Raw genomic sequence first — 23,554 nt, 5'->3', positions numbered from 1 at the left:
GAGCACCGCCGGGTGTGGCCCAAAAACCAAAAAACAAACAAAAAAAACAACCCTCCCGTGGGTAGTTAGGGCCTTTTAAAACTTGGTGCCTTCCTAGGTCTCAGGATTTGTTAACATGGGGGATGTAGCACCCAGTGGTGCTGAGGACTATTCCTGTCTCTACTCAGTAGTGACCCCTGGCTATACTTGGGAGATTGGAATTTGGGTTGGTGGACTTTAAGACAAGAGCCTTAACTCTGGTATTATCTCTCAATAAATAGACTTTAAGGTAAATGCCAAAGCTTTGCACCCTGATACTTTTATTTGTTCTGTTATTGGCCTGCACCTAATCATGGTGAATGGCTACTCCTGAATTTGTGTTTAGGAGTCAAGTTATTCTCAGCAATGCTTGGGGAACTATGCATTGATGAAAACCAGTTCCCTGCTTCCTGCATATAAAATATGAACTCAGCCTACTGAGCTCTTTTTCCCTGAACCTAGATTTTTTTTGCTTTTTAATTTAGCTTCTGAAAAGGCCATACTGCCTTTCCTGTAAGGGTTTGTTTATTTGTTTCACTTTTCTCTTAATTAGGATTTTGATAAGAACCGAAAGCATGGCATCTAAAATTCTTTCTGCAGTAGTTCTTAACTCTACGGAGTTTAAGCTATCTGCTTTTCTGCGTCTCCTGTCTGACATCTCAGACCAAGTAACTTCGTAATCTTGACTTTGATGTGAGCAATAGCTCCTAATTGGTCACCTTCCTACCTTCCTTCCATCTTGCATCACACATGCTGAGCCTGAGTTTCTAAAACCGGAAATCAAATTAGGTCACTTGGTAGCTTCAACTCTGACTTGACTCTCTCCTTTCGTGTGTAGATTTGCAGAGGAAATGCACAAGCCTTCCAGAGCCTTTTATGATTTTAGCTCTAGCTTACCTCTTCCCTCATTTTCTACCATTTTGTTTTCAGCTCCTAGGATTCCAGCTCAATTACTAATCCTTAAAATAGACATCAACACATTCCTTCATGCTTTAGGTTCTTTAGCGTACTTTCTCTCAGTCCATAAAGTTCTCATTGATTTTGTAACCTTTCCTTTCTAATTCCTGGTCAGTAGCTCCAACGTTCAAAGAGGAACTTTGATTTTTCTCATGCCTACCAGTCCTGTCAACACTCTCTCTCTCTCTCTCTCTCTCTCTCTCTCTCTCTCTCTCTCTCTCTCTCTCTCTCTCTCTCTCTCTCTCTCTCTCTCTCTCTCCCCTCCCTCCCTCCCTTCCCCCCCAGTGAGTCACTAATGGCATGAAAAACTTCACGTCACCTGCTTATTGCCCCTGAATCCTCTTACTAATTAACTCCAGTCTTGTTCACCTCGAAGTTCATCTTCCTGGTGCAATCATGATCTTTCTAAATTCCAATGAACCTGAAGTCACACCTTATACAGAATTGTTCAGCGATTTTCACTTTAACCCCAGAAAAAACATCTTCAGTTGGTAAAGTGAGACCTTCCCTATTTCTTGGTGACTTTCCCTTTGCCACATCTGTTGTCTTCCCCCAATGACAAAGCAAAGCATGAACCATTCAAACACCTAAAAGTATGTACAGGTCCCTGCTGCTTGTCATACTGCACAAGGAAGCCCCCTTTGTTATGTTGTTTTAATTAATCTGTAAAGAATTGACAGGGGCAAGAGAAGCTGGGGAGGATTAATATGAGATAGAGCAAGAAGTGGACCTATCAAGGTAGCTGGGGGAGTTCACTTAAAATCCCTCTGTACCAAATATATAGCTATGATGCATAAAATATACAAATAGGAACCAAAGAGCTGCAACCTACGCTCAACTAAGATCTCTCTGTGGACGAGTAATGGAACAGAGAGAGATGCGATGATCAGGACTGAAACCATTAGCCACTTTCCCGAAGCCAGTGAATGGGGCCTCTGAGCAAAGAGGACTTAAAATACATCATGAGTAAAACTTAAAGCTGGGAGCGAGGCTGTCTCCTCAGTTCCTGGAAGAATGCTGAGAGGGGGTGAGTACATTGCCACTCAGCTAAAACCTAGACAGTGTTACTTAAGAAGAGGTGAGCGGATATTAACTTCCCCACTGGCAATGTCCTCCACAATAACGGGTAAGAAAATATGTGCGTTCAGTTGAAGGACCTAAAAATGAAACAGCAGTGACAAAAATGTAAAGCAAGTAGGAAGAAAGGAGAAATAATAAAAATGAACAGAAATCGGTCAGATGTAAAACCACCAAAGTCAAAGCAGTCTCTGAAAAAAATCAAATCATATGTGAATATCTAGCAAAACTAATCAAGCAGTACAGTATTAGACATAGCACAAATAAACTTTATTATTTTTTGAAATAAACTGCTTAAAATTTAAAATTTAAGTGATACGATTGAGTTTATTAATCATAAACCACTGTAAATAATGTCACATAAAATATTTTGCTCTGTTTGTTTTTTTTGTGTGTGTTGGTTGGAGGATTGTTTGGTGCCAGATTGAACCTGGGTTGCAAAGTTAGTGCTTTAACACTGTGCTGTCTCTCCAGCTCCCCTAAAAATGGTTAAACTTAGAGGGCTAGAGAGTACAGGTCTTAAGGTGTGTTGCCTGCATGTGGCTGACAACATTCAGTCCCCCACACCATGTACTTTATGACAATATCACCAGGTGCAGCCACGGAGGCCTCAGAGGGCCTATATAAACATATCCTGAACCCTCTCATCGAAGCTCCAGCTCAGTTGTCTAAGAACCTCTGACAGAACCACCAAGGCCTCCTGAGCACCATTAGGGAGGCCCTTTCCCCATTCCAGTTGCATGTGGGGGAAGGGCTGAATATTAAATCCAGGGCTTTACACATGCAAAACAGGCATTCTACCATGAGCCAAACCACCAGGCCTTCCACCCTTCTTTAACTTAGATAAAATAGTCTTGTCTATTTGGGGGCCACACCCAGCAGTGCGCTCCACACTCAGGGATCACTGTTTGCAGTACTTAGGGAACCATGTGTGGTTCTGGGGATCAATCTCTTGTTGGCTGTATGCCATGCAAGCACCCAACCCACGAATCGACTATACTCTCTGGCTTCAAGAGATCCTCCTTCCTTCCTTCCTTCCTTCCTTCCTTCCTTCCTTCCTTCCTTCCTTCCTTCCTTCCTTCCTTCCTTCCTTCCTTCCTTCCTTCCTTCCTTCCTTCCTTCCTTCCTTCCTTCCTTCCCTCCCTCCCCCCTTCCCTCCTTCCTTCCTTCCTTCCTCCCTCCCTCCCTCCTTCCCTCCTTCCCTCCTTCCATCCTTCCTTCCTTCCCTCCTTCCCTCCTTCCTTCCTTCCTCCCTCCCTTCCTTCCCTTCCTCCCTCCTTCCCTCCTTCCCTCCTTCCTTCCTTCCTCCCTCCCTTCCTTCCTTCCTTCCTTCCTTCCCTCCTTCCCTCCCTCCCTCCCTCCCTCCCTCCCTCCCTCCTTCCTTCCTTCCTTCCTTCCTTCCTTCCTTCCTTCCTTCCTTCCTTCCTTCCTTCCTTCCTTCCTTCCTTCCTTCCCTCCCTCCCTCCCTCCCTCCCTCCGTCCCTCCCTCCCTCCATTTTTGGCCCACATCCAGAACACTCAAGAATACTTCTGACTGGCAGGCTCAGGGGACCATATGGAATGCTAGAGATCAAACCTGGGTCAGGTTGGCCACATGCAAGGCAAATGCTTTATTTAGCACTGTGCTATCACTGAGGCCCTCAAAAGACAATTTTTAAAAAACTCAACTTATTTGCCTCTAAATGAACAGTTCCTTTCTATTGCCTATATCCTTTCTGTTGCCTCAGAATGCATTGAACATCCTTCTTTCTTATCAGCCTATGTTTTTTCACTCACTAATGAGCTTCTCCAGGGCAAGGGCCATTTGTTTTCATGTCTCTGGTTCCCTGGTCCAAAGTAGATGCTCAGGGAGTATTTGTTAATGAGAAATGAAGTTAGTGAGAAAATTGAGTTAATAAGCAGCCTTAATTTTTTTTTATTCAGAGCCAGATCAAGGAAGGGATGTGGATCAGTGGTAGAACATATGTCTGTATGTTTTAGAATGATATCTACCCTATTTTTCATACCATAAGATGTTCTTCTCCTTCAAAGAAGAGGGGAAATGTCTGTGCATTTATGGAGTGAATGCCACCTGAAGCTGAAGCCTGAGTGCAGGGGAGGAGAACATATACTAACCACTTGACATCCGCAGGGTTACGCCCCCTTTATTGCCCAGACATACCACATTGTATGAGTAATCAGGTTATTCTGTTATAGTTTATTAAAAATTTTAGTATACCATTTGCTTTAGAATTTTTTTCTTGTTTTCCTCATCTAAAAACTATGTGCATCTTATGGTCAGGTGCATCTTATAGAGCAAAAATTATGGTAATCTCTGGCACTGCAAAGAAAAATAAGAGTGAATTCTCTCTGTGTGTGTGTGTGTGTGTGTGTGTGTGTGTTTCATACAATAAGTTCTTTTAAAATGTGGTTCTTGATATATTTGGAGCTGTGCAGAAACAATATAAACTGATTTTTGAACATATTTATCTCCCAAAATATGAGTATTCATTAGCCATCATTAAACACCTTGCTCCTGTTTCATCCCTAGAATAGCCAAAGATACACTCTGTCTATTAATATTTGCCCATTGGGATTATGTCATGTCATCATAACTTGATTTTTTAAGGGGTTTTTGGAGCCACACCCAGTAGCGCTCAGAACTTATTTCTGACTCTACACTCAGAAATCACTCCTGGCAACTTTGAGGCCATAGGAGATGCCAAGGATTGAACCCAGGTGTTTGCATGCAAGGCAAACACCTCCCTGTTGTGCTATCACTCTGGCCTCCAAATTATGATTTTTAATAATTTTCACTAACTAGCTTTATAACATTTTTGTGTTAACATATTTTGAAATTCTTTCTGTTGTACTTTATACTTCTGAATGATCGTTCATGGCCCAACACTCTTTGTTTCTCAGTCATTAGTTGATGGGTATTTGGGTTGTTGTGATATCCTGCATGTTGTGTCAAAGTTTCTCTTTTCTCTATTGGAAGTGGAGGTTCATGGAGTCTCTCAAACAGTGCTCAGGAGATCTGAAGGCCCTGACCAGTGATTGTTGGTCAGGCAGGCAGCAGTTCAGTGCAATAGCCAGGGATAGGTGCAACACCCCCTAGGCTGTGGGGTCTGGTATTCCTGGGCCATGCATCAATACTGGAGGCTTGAGTTAGGAGGTGAAATCTCTCTGTTGAACTGTCTCAGGTCCCTCAGTTGCGAGTACATTTGGTGTTTTCATTTCTCTTGGGAAGATATCTGGAAATTCTGTGCGCACCATTTTAGAAACTGTCCATACTGTTTTCCAAAGTAGTTGAATTGTGTGAAATTTTAGTCAGCAATGCATGAGGGGTTCAGTTTCTGTCTATGCTCAATGGCATGATGTATTTGGTATTGTGTGGCCCAGCCATTCTATTGTCTCAGACATGCTAGCTCACTGCTGTTTGGATCTGCATTTTCCAAAATGGACAGTGCTTGAGCACTTTTTAATGTACTTTTACTGGCCACTCATATGGTTTTGAAGAAGTGTCTGTTCAAATTGTCTATTTCAAAAGTTGGCCTTTTTTGGTCAGTGATTTACAAGAGAATATTCTCAATACAATTCCACTTTAGATACAAGATTTGACTGTATTTTCTCTTAGTATATATATTGTCCTTTTACTTTTTTTGATTCTATTACTTGAATCAAGTATTTAATCAAGTATTTAAGTATTTTAATATTGATGAAGTCCAAGTAAAAATATTTTAAAATTACTTCTTTAGTTATTAGATGTGAGAAATCATTGTCCAACCCAAGATCATGAAGATATACCCACTATATTTTCTTCTCCACATTCTTTAGTTTAAATTCCATTTTTTTTTTTTTTTTTGGCTTGTTATTTGGGCCACATCCAGTGATGCTCAGGGGTTACTCCTGGCTATGTGCTCAGAAATCACTCCTGGCTTGGGAGACCATATGGGACATGGGGGATCGAATTGCAGTTCGTCCTAAGCTAGCACACACAAGGCAGACATCTTATCACTTATGCCACCGTTTTGGCCGCTAAATCCTAATTTTTTATTGTTTTTTTTTTTTGGGCCATTCACAGTGGATCTCTGGAGTTACTGGCTCTGCACTCAGGAATTACTCCTGACTATGCTCAGGATCTGGGATAGAACAAATGTTGGTCATGTGCAAGACGAACACTACCTTCTCTACTCCAGTCACTCCAGTCCCAACACTTACTGTTCTTGATGTACAATGTTAATGTATAATGTTAACTGCTTTTCACCACCACTATCATGTCCATGTCCCTCAACCATTGTTCTCAAGTTGCTTGTAGTCCAACTCTGCATTTTGCCGTACTACTCTCAATTTGTTAGTGATCTGAGGTTTTTTGTTTGTTTTGTTTTTGGGGGCCACAACTAGTGATGTTCATGGGTTACTCGTGATGCTGAGATGACCATATAGGATGCTAGGGATGGAACTCAGGTTAGCTTGTGCAAGGAAAATTTTTTACCCACTATACTATTGGTCTGGCCCAGTAATCTGAGTTTTGAAATTCAAGGACAAGGATTTGCCATCATCTGATACTATTTGATCTCTTATTTTGTTTTTTATTTTACCACAGATGCATGAGAACATCCTGTGCTTATCCTTTCCCCTGATGAATTTCACTTGCCACGATTCTCTCCATTTCCATCCAGCCACATTGCTGCCAACTGCAAGATTTCATCTTTTCTTATTGGGAACATTGGCAGCCCAAATATTCCATTGTGTGGGTAGATACCACAACTCTTAGCCATTCATCTGACATTGGACATTTGGGTATTTCCTTGTCCTGGCTATTGATCTGAGCACTGCAGTGAACACACACACACACACACACACACGTGTGTGTGTGTGTGTCTGTCTGTCTGTCTTTCTGGGTTAATATTTTTGTGTTTGGGAGTAGATGACAAAAAGCGGAATTGCGGGCCGGAGAGATAGCATAGAGGTAAGGCGTTTGCCTTTCATGCAGAAGGTCATCGGTTTGAATCCCAGCATCCCATATGGTCCCCCGTGCCTGCCAGGAGCAATTTCTGAGCATGGAGTCAGGAAAAACCCCTGAGCACTGCCGGGTGTGACCGAAACACACACACACACACACACACACACACACACACACACACACACACAGAGCAGAATTGCTGGATCACAGGGATGTTCTAGTCTTTCTTCTAAGAGATATTCTCATATTATTTTGGCAGAGTGGCTGAATTAAGGGAAATACAGATCAAAACACCTGAGACATCATCTCACAGCAGTGAGCACTAGAAGCATGTTGGTGGAAATGGGGTGCAGAAGAACCCCTCATTCACCGTCAGTGAGAATAGATTGGCAATTTTTCCACTTATACTCCATTTGTGAGATTGGGGCCTTTTAGCTGTGCATTTGATCCCTGGTGGGCTACTACCAGAATACTTGGTTCAGCCATGTATACCTCATAGCCCATGTTTCATCTGTTGATGTAGTACTGTTTGTACTGAGCAGGTTTGGGAGGCAGCAGGGCCACTCTTGGTGATGTTTGGTTGCCCTGCAGTGCTAGGGATCATGTCTGGGGCCTGGCGCACACAGGCTTCCACTCCAGTCTCAACCTCTTGCTTTCATTCCTCATTTAGGTTCCTATTTTGTTTTCCAGGTTGTTTATCAAGTGTGCCACAAATGAAGAAAATGTCTACATCTTACGAGGAAAGAAGGAAGCAAGCTACTGCAATCGTTCTACTAGGTGTCATCGGAGCTGAATTTGGGGCTGAGATTGAACCTCCTAAACTGTTGACGAGGCCACGAAGTTCCAGTCAAATTCCTGAAGGTTTTGGTCTGACTAGTGGAGGATCCAACTACTCACTGGCCAGACATACTTGTAAGTCTCACAGTCCCTGCTTCTGTCTGCATATGACAGTATTTGTCAACAAGCTTTAGAGACTCTCCAATACATGCTGAGTGTTAGCTCAAGTGGAAGACATGAATGAAATTAGAAAGCAGTGTCATTTTTTAGGCACACTTACCCCAGACTTAGAGTTACTGGAATTTGTTCTTAAAGGTGAAAACATGGGCCAAAGTGTTAGCAGAGCAGTGAGGGCATTTGCCTTGCACGCTGCCAATGTGAGATGAACCCGAGTTCAATCCCTGGCATTTTGTATGGCCCCCCGAGCCTTCCAGGAATGATTTCTGAGCACACAGCACAGGAGTAATCCCTGACTGCTGCTGGGTGTGGCTCAAAAACAAAAACAAAAACAAAACAAATAAAATGAAAACATGATCCTCAAAATTTTTCTTAGGATGATTCCTGAGCTTTCTGTTCTCACATCTTGATTAGGAGCTAGATAAATGAATTTATTTATTTTGAGGGTCTCCCAAGTGGCGTTCGGGATACCCAGGGGCCACATTCATTCTCAGCCAATCAGGAGAACATTCAGTTCTGGGGCCTGAGGAAACAATGCTGTCTGGGCCCTGCAGTGCTGGCGATAACTGAATCTTGCCAATGGTGCTCAGGGAACTTCCGGGAACTTCTGATGGCCCTCAAAACTATACTTTTCAAGGCTGTACAATGTCAAGATTATACCAGAGATCACATAGGGGCAGCCACCCGCTATATCTCTGACACCCTTTGGTTTAAGTTGTAGCTAACCTTTGTGAAAGGGCAATTTCAAGATAAAACATCTTTTGGTGGGGGGTGGGGAGGAGTTGGGTTTGGGGACCATGTCCAGCTGTGCTTTCTGGCTATTCCTGGCTCTGTGCTTGTGGGGTTTATCCCAGCAGTATTTGAAGGACTGTGTAGTCCTAAGGATTGAACCAGAGCTGGCCTCAGGCAAGCACACTCACTCCTGTACTATCTCTCTGATCCTTAAACAAACTACTTAAAGCAAAGCTGTGTAGTTGGAAAAGTCAATGATAGGCATGGAGAACCATTTCTTTTGTTTTACACATCAAATTTTACTTATGTCTCATATATTATTGATATGCGCTTTCAATATAGTTTTTAAAACATGAAGAATTGCGGCTGGAGAGATAACACAATGGTAAGGGAATTTGCCTTGCAAGTGGCCTACCCAGGACCAACAGTGATTCGAATCCCAGCATCCCATATAGTCCTCCGTGCCTGCCAGGAGTGATTACTTTTTTCTTTTTCATTTTTTTGTTTTGTTTTGTTTTGTTTTGTTTTTTGGGCTACACCTGGTGACGCTCAGGGGTTACTCCCAGTTCTGCACTCAGAAATCATACCTGGCTGGGGGACCATATGAAATGCTGGGGGATTGAACAGGGAGCGATTTCTGAGCAGAGAGCATGGAGTAACCCCTGAGCGATGCTGGGTGTGGCCCAAAAACAAACAAACAACAACAACCCAAAAAATGAAGAACTATAAATTACCCCAGGGTGATTTATTTTAAAAAAGAAAAAATTTTGGAGCCAGGGTGGTACCACAGTAGTAAGGCGTTTGTCTTGCATGCAGCTGAGTCAAGAGGGATGTGGGTTCGATCCCTGGCATCCCAAATGGTCCCTCCAGCCAGGAGCGATTTCTGAGCACAGGGCCAGGAGTAATCCCTGAGCGTCACCAGGCCCAAAAAAACCCAAAATAATTAACAATTTCAATACCAGCTTTTAAATGACTAAAAAATTATATTTTTTAAAGGACTTGAGATTTTTTTTTGTACATTGTCTTTTGAATGAAAATTAGAAGTGCCTGATTCCTTCATGGTGTTTGCTAATAGGTAAAAATCTTTAATAATAATTTTAAACTTGCAAATGGGACCATTTTGAATACTAACATTCCTACATAAAACTATTGAGGGAAAGAGAGATAGTCTGGTTCTAATACTTGCCTTGCATGTGGCAGACCTTGGTCCAATTCCTGGTCTAAGTATATGTGGTTACCTAAATTACCACCAGGATTCATCCCTGAGCAACTATTGATGTGGTTCTCAAACCCCCCCCCCCAAATATTAAAATAAGACTTTTACTCTTTTCAAGTATATTCAGTAGCATATTAATAATGACCATCTGATATCCATCATCATCCATTAGAAAACGGATAAGCTTTTCTTTAAAAGTCAAAGAAATCTCCACTCCACCATTTGTTTTCTTGCAGCAAGGAAACGACCCTTATGGGTTTTGTTTGTTTGTTTGTTTTTGTTTTTGTTTTTTGTTTTTTGGGCCACACCCGGCGGTGCTCAGGGGTTACTCCTGGCTGTCTGCTCAGAAATTGCTCCTGGCAGGCACGGGGGACCATATGGGACACTGGGCTTCGAACCAACCACCTTTGGTCCTGGATCAGCTGCTTGCAAGGCAAATGCCGCTGTGCTATCTCTCCGGGCCCACAACCCTTACGGTTTTAGGGAAGCTGGTTGTTTAGCATCCAGCAATTAGTTCCTCTCCGCTCTCTGTGATGAAGCTATTTATACTTTTGAAAATTGTTGCTTCAAAAGTGTTAAAATGCTTCTACAGAAAGGGGGCTTCCTAGAGACTCTTGATTTAATTCATGTTTCATACCATTTCTCAACAATTTTCTGTTGTATTTTTGCATTTTCTTATAAGAAAAGGGATCAGCAGTGCTGTCCCTCTGCAGCTGGCCATAGCTCAATGAAAGTGTATACTTACATAATAAATGTAAGTTATTTACGGCATCGTAAATGAGTGCATTGGTGACTTAAGCCCTATTGTTAGACAGTCCTTTGTATTGCATTATCTTATTTATCTAGATGAGCCTGTTCTTTGTCCTTTTCTAGCCACAGTAAATGAAATTCCAATGTTTATGAATTTCTCCTGTTTTCTTTTCACCACAATGATTTTACCTGTAAATTATTACTCCCTTTAACTAGGAAAAAAAAAAAAAGAGGAAACGGGTTAAGAGAAGAGGGAACTTCAAAAGCTGTGGTAGAGGAGTAATGAGGGTTTTCAGAGAAGGCTTGGGAATCACTAAATGAGTGAGGGCCTTAGTTATGATCTTGTGATTCATTAAAAGGCAGAGAACTGAATCCCTTGCACAGGCTTCCCAATCTGAGGGAATCTGGGCTGAGCTGAGCTCTAGGGAGGAAAGGGACTTTGCATGATGCCTTCTTGATCTTCCCCAGCAAGATCAATAAAATGCACCTAAACATGTTCATATTTAAGAACTTTAAAACCAAACTTGTTCTGTGAGATTTTTGGACAAACTGCTAGATGTGGGGAGGGCCAGAGGCAATATATCTTAGCAAACTCTGTTTATGATTATTTCATTGAAACCAAAAGAAATTGTGAGAATCTGGCATGCACGAAGTGGTTTATAATAATGAATGCTATAGGGCCAGAGAAATAGTACAGATGCCTTTCATTAAACTGAACTGAATTCAATCCTCAGCACCATCTATGATCTTTCAACTTCTGCTAGGAACGATCCCTGAGTGCAGAGCCAGTAGTAGCCCTAAACACCACTGGTATGACCCCAAAAAGAAAAGCAAATAAACAATAGGATTTATATAGTAATTAGCAAACCAATTTACATTATCCTTCATATTTTTCCTATTTGCAGTGTTTACTCTATTTTAGTTTAATACTTATAAAATACTTTCATTGCTATCGCAGGATTTTGTAACAAATGCTCCAGTCTCCCAGTTTTCCTTCAAATGTCTCTGATATCTTGGGTGTAGATTTAACTGCAGCACACTCACTATCTAACTGCACTGCACACTATCTGACTTGAATTGGGATGCCATGATTGCCTTTGTTTATCAGTTTAAACCTCACTATTCTGATTGGGAACTGTCAGATGCCTAAATGTTCCTGTGTCTTACTTGGGCTCATTTCAATCTGTTATGCATAGTATTAACCTGAGCTAATGTTAATGTTCTAGAAGTTGTTATAGATACTGCATGTTATTTGTTTATTTGGCATTTAGAGTGCATTGTTACCATTAAGTATTTGGTCTTTAAGGCACCCTAGTGAATAAGATAATAATTATTGTCCTCATTTTGAGATAAGGTCATTAAGATACAATATTTGATGAACTTTAATTGCCAATGCATTTAAAGATATAGATAGTAAGTTCTTACCTCCCTCAAATAAGACATTGAAATCTTGAAACATCATCAAACCCATGTAATCCGTGCTGATGGACAGGGAGAAATAATACTAACACATATGTAGTGTTACATACATTTTCTGCTTTTATGATAGTAGATAAATCTTTTTTTTCTAATTTTTTTAACTTTTTTTTATTTAAACAACTTTATTACATACATGATTGTGTTTGGGTTTCAGTCATGTAAAGAACACCACCCATCACCAGTGCAACATTCCCATCACCAATGTCCCAAATCTCCCTCCTCCCCACCCGACCCCCACCTATACTCTAGACAGGCTTTCGTACATTCTCATTAATAGGATAGTTCAAAACGTAGTTATTTCTCTAACTAAACTCATCCCTGTTTGCGGTGAGCTTCATGAGGTGAGCTGTAACTTCCAGCTCTTTTCTCTTTTGTGTCTGAAAGTTATTTTTGCAAGAATGTCTTTCATTTTTATTAAAACCCATAGATGAGTGAGACCATTCTGCATCTTTCTCTCTCTCTCTGACTTATTTCACTCAGCATAATAGATTCCATGTACATCCATGTATAGGAAAATTTCATGACTTCATCTCTCCTGACAGCTGCATAATATTCCATTGTGTATATGTACCACAGTTTCTTTAGCCATTCATCTGTTGAAGGGTATCTTGGCTGTTTCCAGAGTCTTGCTATGGTAAATAGTGCTGCAATGAATATAGGTGTAAGGAAGGAATTTTTGTATTGTATTTTTGTGTTCCTAGGGTATATTCCTAGGAGTGGTATAGCTGGGTTGTATGGGAGCTTGATTTCCAGTTTTTGGAGGAATCTCCATATTGCTTTCCATAAAGGTTGAACTAGACGGCATTCCCACCAGCAGTGGATAAGAGTTCCTTTCTCTCCACATCCCTGCCAACACTGCTTGTTCTCATTCTTTGTGATGTGTGCCAATCTCTGGGGTGTGAGGTGGTACCTCATAGTTGTTTTTATTTGCATCTCCCTGATGATTAGTGATGTGGAGAGATAAATCTTTTTTTTTTTAATTTATTTTATTTTTGGACCCCATCCAGTTACTCCAAAGTCAGTACTCAGGGTTCATTCCCATAGGTATCAGTGAGTTCGTGATGTGCTGCCAGGAATTGAATCCAAGCTCCCTACTTGCAAAGCATGTGCTTAACCTATTGAGTCAACTCTCTGGCCCTAGTTCATATGAATTTTTGTGGGGCATCACACTTTACAAAACATGTCTTAGTCATATGTTAGAGATAAAACTGGACTATGGAGATGAGAAGGGCCAGACTAGGCCACTCTGTAGCGTGCGCTCTTGTTGAAATAAAATGCCCCAGTCACAGTGTCTCATTAAATAAAGGTGGGGACTGGGGTTGGAGAGATAGCATGGAGGTAGGGTGTTTGCCTTGCATACAAAAGGACAGTGATTCGAATCCTGGCATCCCATATGGTCCCCCGAGCCTGCCAGGAGCGATTTCTGAGCGTAGAGCCAGGAGTAACCCCTGAGCACTGAAAAAAAATAAAAGCATGGACTTTTGAACTGAAGAACCTATTACTGATATGAAGCAAGAAATTCCCCTGTATCTCATGGTCCAATTTTTGTCCCCCTGTTCATGCAAGCTTTTTAATTTCACTCAACTTAATCTCAGCCCAACTTTTATGGGAACCTTCTCTTTTAAGGGGGACAGGAGGTGTGGGAACACACCTGGCAGTGTTCAAAGGTACACCCTTAGTAATGCTTGGGGGTTGATCTTAGTGGTGCTAACAGATCATATGGTGGTGGGGATAGAACTCATGGCTGCCATGTGCAAAGCATATATGTCCTCGAATCGTTAGCCCCAATAACAACCCTTCTTCATGTTTATTCTGAGTGCCCCCCCCCCAATGAGCATTAATCAAATGCTTTGTAGTATTATTAAGAACATTTCCTTCTGGTTCTTTGTGTCCTTCTTTGCTTTGGTCTTTTTTACTCAGTTTTTAATTGCAAAATTATGCCCAGCACATCGGTAGTAAATCCTGCTTTGATCTCTCATTAGCGTTTTGACATTGGCCAAACGCCATAAGTCATTTCCCCAGGCAGTCGACTCCGAGGGAGATTTGTATGCGGGAGTATGCTGGGGATCAATACCTTTAGAGAGGGAGAGGAGCAGAGGGAGAAAAGAAGTTGAATGGCACATCAGTGTTCTAGAAAGCGTCAGCTGAACTCTGAGATCCAGGCACCTTCAGCCAACAGAGCTCGCTCAGTCCTAGGCAGAATCTGCCAAGGAACTCAGCAAAACCTTCAGCCATGGACACGAATTGAGCTGCCACAGCTCAAGGGAGTGAGACTGTACTGGGAAGGGGAAGAATGGACTTCTTCTAAGAGTATTCCCAATGTGGGTGTAATCCACTTGTCCCTTCTAGAAATGGGAGAGTAACCTTGGAACTGATGTGCTTTTTATTCCACCTGCATGTATTTCACCTGTTACCGTGTAAGATAGGCATTTTAATCAGGATAGATTTTGAAATAATAAAAGAGGTGGTGGTGGTGGTTGGAGAGGGAAGCCTGCACTAGCCCAATGACCTAAAGTGAGAGCCTCACTAAACTGCTTCATGCGGGTGCCATGCCCCCATCTCCGACACATGCAATGGCTTGCTTGAATCTGTGATAAGTGACTTTTCCACAAGGGAAAGCAACTCATTATCTGGAGTTGTCTTCAGAGAAACTCAAGTGTTTAAAGATGCTCCTCATGAGCCTCATGAGAACTAATGCCTCTCTTCTGGGTACAGGCCCCACAGATCTATCCACAACTCAGAGGAAACCCATGCCAACAGCCATTGACATGAACCCCAAGAGTTTGTTGGAGCGAATTACTTATCTTTTCCTATGATTTTTAAACAGCGCTCTACTTCTTTCCCTCTTGTTTAATTCAGTCTTAAAGCTACCATGGCGTGGCTTCACTTAGATGCTAAGGACGATTTCAACCTGCCCTGTACTTAGAGTTTTATGCTGCTCTGGGACTCACTCTGTTGCTTCTTATTTGTCTTGCCCTATGATAAAGCAATTAAGATAGATTCTTTGCTTGCTTTCCCTCATGGTCCTCACTGGCCTGCCTGACTCTGAGCCACTCTGCCTTCCCGTCAGCCTCTCCTCCCATTGGTCACCACTCCTCTATTTTGTTTCATGACATAACTCTGCTTTCCTTGCTCTTCCCAGCACTACTCAGTTCCATTTGACATTGAAAATCATCCATGGCTTTTATAGCTTCTAGGATCTGAAGATCTGCTCTTGACTCTGTTTCCACAGATAAGTTTCATACATAGTTAGAATAGATAAGTCAATACAACATGGAATTCTTTATAGATATTAATTAATTTTTGAGGGGTTATACCCAGCTGTGCTCAGGGCTTAATACAGCTCTGCATTCAGGGATCTCTCCTGGCAGGTCCCAGAGTATCTTTAGGAGTACTGGAGACTGAACCCAGGTTGGCTCTTGCAAGACATATACCCTACCTGCTGTACTGTTGCCCCAGCTCCTATAGTCATTTTAAATTGAGTGGTTATGATAGTTCTTCTATTAAGCTATTTTAATGCATAAATTATAATTTTAGTTATATTTTAAAGTGGAAGAGTTCCTGGAATTAATCAGAATGAATAAATGGCATTTATATTATTCTCTAGTAATTCCTTAGGTGGTATAGCAGTTTTGTTTGTTTTTTTGTTTGTTTGTTTTTTGAGTTTTATTATTCTGAACAGTGGTTATGTGACTTTTTTCTTTAACTTAAAAGTAGGATAAATGATAATGATTCCTTTGGAAGTAATGTAGGATTAAGTGCATTAGTATATGTGAAGCACTTGGGAAGGTGCCTGATGTATATTAGTTCAATGTAAGTTATTATGATTGTTACCAGAGGTGCTCATAGATGAATAAGGAAAGGAAATAGTTCTTTCTAAAGCATCTGCTGTTCTAACATGGTTGAGTGGATAGATGTTGAAAAATCATCCTAAGAGCTCAGTGAGGGTAGGTATCCATACCAGTATTTTATTTATGAATGCGAAAGTATCGTCTTGTATATGATACTTACAGAAATTAAGTAGCTACCTTAAGGTTCTCTTGTAAGGGAATCAAATATAGATACAGATTTCTCCTAATGTCCTTTCACTGTGTTCTTTCCTGTATACCACTCTGATTCCTCCTGTGAGAAGGTCCGTTTGTTCCTAGAAGATGTCTGGAAAAAAATGAGTTTTCTGCAGTAAATCCAAATGCATATGTTTAAATAGAGCAGTGGGCATTCTTGTAATCATCCATTTGTAATTAGGTTACTCTGTACATGTTCACTGTCTCATTTCTTCTCACTTTAATTTTACATCTATTACTGTGAGCTCAGATCCAATGGAAATTTTCACTGCTCTTGTTTTTACATGTAAATAATTTATGTTGGTATAACATCTTTATCATTTTTAAGTGAGATCTGACACTTGCATTATGGACCCTAACTGATGGGTGATGTAATCCCATCCTTATTCTCTAAAAATAACTTTAATTTGCAGTCATGTTTTGTTAATTCACTGCACTATGGGGTTTTTGGTTCCTCTTCCATAAAACAAGCAAGTTGGACAAGGTTACTTCTAAGGCACTTCCATTTAAAACGACAGGATTCTCTGAAATTATTAATGTGGTATGTTGTTATTATTATTCTGGCCTCCCAAGATATGTTCAGGAGGAGGCCTGGGACTACCCCCAGCCATACTTTGCTAAATGGGCTGGACCAAAAGCACGGAGCTGCCTAGGCCCCACAGTGCTGAAGACCACCAGGCCCAGGCCCATGCTGCTGGAAGGCTTCAGGGCTGGCCCAGCAGCTGGAGACCTGAAAATTGTGCAGTTTTAGGAGTGAAATATGGTTCCATGTTCCCAGATGCCTGTGCTGTCTCTCTGGTCCGTGGTTTATTAACACTGTTTAAGGAGTAGCTCCTATTTATCGCTGTCACTTGAACGTATCTTTTAATTTTGATTGATTCAAACCAATTGTTATAAGACAAATAGGTTCCTTGGGGCTGGAGAGATAATACAGCAGTTAGGGTACTTATCTGATGTGAATTTGATCCCAGGTACCCTATGTCATTCCCCAAGCCTGCCAGGAGTGATTTCTGAGTGCAGAAGCAGGAAGAAGCCCTGAGCATTACTGGGCATAAGCTCAAACCCAAACAAAATAGGTTCTACCTAGTTCTACCTCTAGGCCATATGCTTGAGGCTGAGTATCTTTAATATAATTTTCTGCCATTCCTCTGATAGGGGCCTCAATTTACAGACATTTCTACATAACTTAGTATCTTCACATGTCCAGCTTGGAGAACTTAGGTTGGGCAATATCGGCCACAGATGGGCAAACCAGGAGTCATTCAACAAACCAAAACTGGCTCCCTGCCCTTTTATTTTTTTGCAAGTAAAATTTTATTGAAACATAGACACACTTACTTGTCTGTATATTGTCTATAGCTATTTCTTACTCTAACAACAGAGTCAGATAGTTATCAAGATTGTATAGTTGGCAAAACCAAAAATATTTACACTGGATATTTATAGAGGAAAATGCTAACCATGCTAAATGTCATTTGAAAAAATTGTTGATAGTGTTTATCTTCAGTATACAAAAGGACTTTAGGTCACTATCAAAAATAACCTAGAGCCAATATAACACATTGTACTTTGAAACCTGTAATCCTATAGGAATGAAATATGAGACTTTTTAATTATTGGGGGGTGTTCCAGAATGGGATACAGCATTGAAAGTTATATAGCAGTCATATAGTTACATGACTTAGTTTTCTATTTCTTTTTTTCCTTTGTCACTAAGTTGTAGTGCCTCAGGCTATATGTTCTAACATTCAGTGGCCATCATCTCTTCCTTATTTTTTTTCCTTTCCCTTTATAAGATATTCCTTTTTCTGTATCTTAAATAACTTTGGTCAAAAGTTTTCTAGTGGGGGCCAGAGCGGTGGTGCAGTGGTAGGGTGTTTGCCTTGCACACAGCTGACCTAGGACGGACCTCGATTCGATCCCCCGGCATTCCATATGGTCCCCCAAGCCAGGAATGATTTCTGACTGCAAAGCCAGGAGTAACCCCTGAGTGTCATCAGGTATGGCCCCCAAACAAACAAACAAAAAGTTTTCTAGCTATTTGCAGGATGGTTTCTTTGCAGCTGAATGCTTTATTCTAACGTGTTTCAGATTACTCAGATAGACATATTTAAAGTTTCTATAAGTTTAAATAATTATGTATCAAAGAGGACCAGGAAGGGCCTCAGAAATAGTACAGTGACTAGGACTAGGGCACCTGCCTTGTATGTAGCTGGTTTGATTCCCAGTACTGTGATTCCCAGTACTTATGTTCACTGCCAGGAATGATCCCTGAGCAGAGACAGGTGGAATCCCAGAGCACAACCAGCTATACCCCCAAACTTTAAAACAAAGTCAGAACTTAGCTTGGCTTTCAGTATGAGGTGATTAGAAGCATTTTTGTGAATGTGTTTGTTGGTATCTTCAAAAAGCATAATTTCTAAAGCAGGGTGCTCAAGCCTGTTTTATTCTGGACTTTGCCCATTACAGTTAGAAGTGTCATGTTTAAGCGCTGACTTTGTGGTGCTGCTCAATTCTGCCAGTGCCAGCTGGAGCCTCAAGGAGGGCTCCTGAGAATGTGTATGAGCCAGTGCATGGGAAGCACTTTGTGCCTTGGCCTCTCATATTAGGTTCCAAAGACCCTGAGAGCTCTGTAGAGTTGGCTCCATGTCTGTACAGGCTCTGAGAAACTCAGCCCGCTCAACTCTGAAAACAGCCCTCACAAACTTAGTGCCAACTGAACGTCTTGCTTTTCCTGACCGAACCTGCACTGCTATGCACTTCCCATCTCAATTTTCTCTGACTCTTTCTTTGGATCTTTTGGAATTTATTCCTAATTTCTCGCTGTCATACCATATTTGAACCATCAGAAAGTCCTACTGGTTTCTTCTTCAAAGTATATCCCCAGCTAAGCTACTTTTAACTACCTCTGCTGTGCTCTCTGTCTGGTCACCTCCACTCACCCCCCCAATCCCATTTCATTTATTTTTTTTGGTGTGGGTGGGCTACACCTAATAATGCTCAGGGGTTACTCTTGGCTCTATACACAGTGGTTACTCCTGGCTCTGCACTCAGGAATTAGTCCTGGCAGTGCTAAGGAACCATATGGGATGCTGGATATTGAAGTTTGGCTGACTTCCTGGAAGACAAGGGCTTTATCCATTGTGCTATCACTCCAGCTGCCTCCCACCCCACCCCAGTTCTGCCAGTCCTCAAGGTTCCTCCCCTTTTCACTGCAGGTGAGGTGCTGCATTGACAGCCTTGGAGTCATGCTCTATATAGTGTCAGGTGGGCACAACACTCCAGAGCAGCTAATCTGGACCAGAGTAGCTAACCTGGACACTGCTGCTCTGTGACTCTTCTGTACACTCATAAAGGACAGACAGTACAGAAAACCAGTAGACCTTAAAAACCAGGAAGAAAAGACAACCCAGTTAAAAACAAGCAGACAAAAAGCCAACCGAACAAGATAACAGGTAGTCTTTTACTGTAAGAGGAATATAGACATCCCCGCAAAGATCCTGATTATTCCAATAAAGAAATTGGGAAAGAGTTTATATGGTTTCTGGAAGAATATTTGAAGACTCTTGATATTCTTGAAATTAAATATTAGATGCTCATAGTTTTAAATGTGAATTATTTTTAAAATCTTTAGTTTATTTGTTTTGTTTTTGTTTTTGGATCACATCCGACAGCGCTCAGGGGTTACTCCTGGCTCTATGCTCAGAAATTGCTCCTTGCAGGCTCTGGGGACCATATGGGATGCCAAGATTCGAACCACCGTTCTTCTGCATGCAAGGCAAATGCCCTACCTTCATGCTATCTCTTCAGACCCCATTTTTAAAATCTTATGGCAAACAAAGAAAGTCCAGTAGCTAGTAAACTTAGCATAGAAGAAGCAATTGTGTTACTAAGAGAAATAGTATTTTAGTAAATAAAAAGTTATAAGATTATTCCACTGGTAAATAGTTGTTCCCAAATAAATATATAAAGCTCAGGTAAACATAATAATATTTGCCTAATTCTTTTTGTTTTAGGCAGAATTATTCTAAAATTAATATACTGAGATGATTATTTTGTTTTTATCAATAGGCATATGTAGTTCTGAGAAACAATTCTCTATTTTAGGTACTTTAAAGATTAACACATTTATTCCTTGTTATATCACTTTGAAGTATGTAATTAAAAAAAGCCGATCAGTGCCATAAAATATAAAATATATAGGCAGTAATAATATGCAAGACTTTTATTGAAAAAAAACCCTTAGGTCTAATTGAGATTTTATTTTTTTAATCTAATTGAGTTTTTAATATCTAAATAAATAGGGCAATGTATTTTTTTAACAAATGGGAGTAGCTCAATATTAGAAGAATATCAATTTTCATAATTGACATTTTCAATATCATTCCAAACAAAGCACCAATCGAACCTTTGCTGTTGTGTTCTTTGTTCTTGAATTGGACAAACTGATTTGCAAACTCGTGGAATAGGACCACGAGCTAAAAAGCCACAGCTCTTTTTTTTGTTTTGTTTTGTTTTGTTTTGTTTTGTTTTTTTGGGTCACACCCAGCAGCGCTCAGGGGTTATTTCTGCCTCTAAGCTCAGAAATCGCTCTTGGCAGGCTTGAGGGACCATATGGGATGCCAAGATTCAAATCACCGACCTTCTGCATACAAGGCAAATGCCCTACCTCCACGCTATTTCTCCGGCTCCGAGTCACAGCACTTCTAAGAACATAGTTGAAGGATTTCTCTTACTTTATATCAAAAGGCATTATAAGTCTATTGTCATCTATGCAGCATTATCTTGGCATAAAAGAAACAAACAAAAAAAAACATATAGAATCGATTATGCCTATATTCCTATGCATGTATAAATTTTGTATAAATATAGCATTGTAGAGCATAGAAATAGAATTTGTCTAATAATAATAATAATAATAATAATGGTCTAATTTCCATTAACATATGAAGGAATGGTGACATTGAATTTCAAGTGCTCATCATGGCAAAAGCAAAATAAAGCAAAAACAAAATCCTTGGAACCAGAGAGAGCACTGGAGGCAGGGCACTTGGCTTGCACACCTCCAACTCATATTTGATTTCCAACATCCATATGGTCCCCCATGCATGGCCAGGAGTGATCCTTAAGAGTAGAGCCAGGTATAAACCCTGAGCAAATTCAGTGTGGGCCCCAAAATATCCCCCAAATAAATAAAATTAAGTAAAATATTTTATTAAAGTTTAATCTCATTAACTGTGCTAAGAAAAATATAAGCATGGAGTATATATTAAACAGTAGATATGAAGTCAAAGAATGAAGAAGTGCATGTTTGATAGTGGCTTTTCTCCTTTTTAGATTTGGGGGAATGTGCCTCCAGAACTTCTTGGGTGTTCGTTTGGTGTGTAGATCAGGTAGTTCAGCAAGTTCAGTCTAAATTTAAGGGCACTGGGGACCACAAGGGCTAAGCCTGGTGATGCTCAAGGCTTCCCGGGCCTTACCAGTGGTGTTGGAGAGGGGAGTACCAGCCGTGCTGGGCTGACCCTGGACCAGGCACATGCCCGGCTACACTCTGCTCTTACCAGATCTCTTCCTATTTGGCCTGACTTTCCTTCCTAATCACCTTTATTCTACCTCACTGTTTATGTGCACCTGTGAAACCACTACTTCAAGCAAAGCAGAATTTTTGATGATCTCAAAAGGTGCCTGCGCCTCTCTGTAATACGCCTTTCTCTGCCTGCTGATCTGCCTTTTGAGATTATGGATTGGTTTCCCTTCTATATATAGCATATCAGTCTGTTCACTTATAATTGTCATCTTTGACTTAGCATAATGATTTAAAATTTGTCATATTGTTAAATTGGCCAATAACTACCATTTTATTGCTGAATCGTATTAGGCTATGGCTATCACATGTATTGTCTATCCAGCTAAGGTGTGGGTGCAATTATGACTTTGAGGGTCTTTCTGGGAGATGTTGAAACTGCATTGAAGTTCAGTATTAACTTTTAGTCTGCTGATGTGGGCGTTAGAGAAAGTGAAAATATGGGTGTCTTACTGTCTTCTTTCAGTGTATATTTCCACAGTCTGAGTTTTGTTTATAGCCAGTAATAGGCAATCAACTAGTGAATAATTTTATTTATTGCCAAATAAAGAAGAAAAAATGTTTTCTACTGTTCTTGTTGGTTTTTAAGGTGCAGCATTAGAGATGCAGTCATGTACTTCTAAAATATTTTCTAACTTTATGAAAAAATTTGGGACTTTAACATGCAAAAATTTTTAGGTCATCTTTTGCTTTGCATTTACTTTTTGCAAAGAAGTACAGCACCATTCATTTATTCGCTTCGGTTTTGTATCTTACTCTTTACAAAACTCATCCTATTTGTAGGGAGGAGCTTGAGCCATATCCCCAGGGCCCAGGTGTTCCTGGTTCTTTGTTCAGAAGCCATCTGGGCCGTGCTCTGAGTACCATATTTAGTGTTGAGGTTTTGGTTTTTTTTTGGGGGTGGGGGTGGGGGAGTCACACCCGGCATTGCTCAGGGGTTACTCCTGGCTCTAAGCTCAGAAATCTCTCCTGGCAGGCTCAGGGGACCATATGGGATGCCGGGATTCGAACCACCAACCTTCTGAATGAAAAGCAAACACCTCCATGCTATCTTTCCGGCCCCTAGTGTTGAAGATTTGAACCAGGCCTGAGCTACCACAGCCACATGCAAAACAAGTGCCTATCTTCTGTGTTATCTCTCTGACCCCCAAATCTACCTATGTTGAATTAACTAGATATGTAATTTGGGGGGGGGGGCACAGTTATCTGTACTTGAGCTATTCTTATTGGGGACAATGCAGTGGCAGGGATCAAACCCAGAACTTCCACAGGCTCAGCATACACTTTAACCCCTGAGCCATCTCCTCTGCCCTTAAAGAATCATTCTGAATTCTAATTTGGAACCAGGTCTTTAAAATTTTTTTCTCCCATTTGAAACTTTATTTCATGATTTACAAAGTTGTTCATAATATAATCATGTTAGATATTTTATATTCCAACACTACTCTCACCACCAGTGTGACCTTCACTCCACCACTGTCCCCCTCTGCCATTAGCAGGCAAAAAAAAAAATCGACTTCATATTGTTTGATACAACATAGAGCTCATAGAGGTGTTACTAAAGTTATTGCCCAAGGATTTGCTGAGCTATTAGATGCTACTCGAACCTTCTGTGGTATTGTTTTTGCTCATTGAGCCTAATGGGCTTCTACATAACTTTCCCATCTAATTTTCTGTGTTTTTTAATGGGCCGTCCCAACTGTGAACTTCAGAGTTGCAGTTGCATACTACACTGGCTGTGGCACTCGGGTGATTCTGCAGAGGTTGTGTTAACAGCT

General features: G+C 40.9%; 1 protein-coding gene across 3 annotated transcripts in view; it reads left to right on the top strand.

The window, feature by feature from the left end:
* Nucleotides 1-23,554, top strand: part of WDR7 (WD repeat domain 7) — a 383,220-nt gene that overhangs the window by 211,248 nt on the left and 148,418 nt on the right. For all 3 annotated transcript variants that reach the window (XM_049782166.1, XM_049782164.1, XM_049782165.1), the window contains one exon: nt 7,688-7,909. In XM_049782166.1, coding sequence (XP_049638123.1) covers nt 7,688-7,909 — 222 coding nt within the window. The remainder of the gene's footprint in view (nt 1-7,687; nt 7,910-23,554) is intronic.

The sequence above is a fragment of the Suncus etruscus genome, chromosome 10 (genome assembly GCF_024139225.1).
Source record: "Suncus etruscus isolate mSunEtr1 chromosome 10, mSunEtr1.pri.cur, whole genome shotgun sequence".
In the NCBI taxonomy this organism is placed as follows: domain Eukaryota; kingdom Metazoa; phylum Chordata; class Mammalia; order Eulipotyphla; family Soricidae; genus Suncus; species Suncus etruscus.
This window is presented reverse-complemented; position numbering and strand designations above follow the sequence as displayed.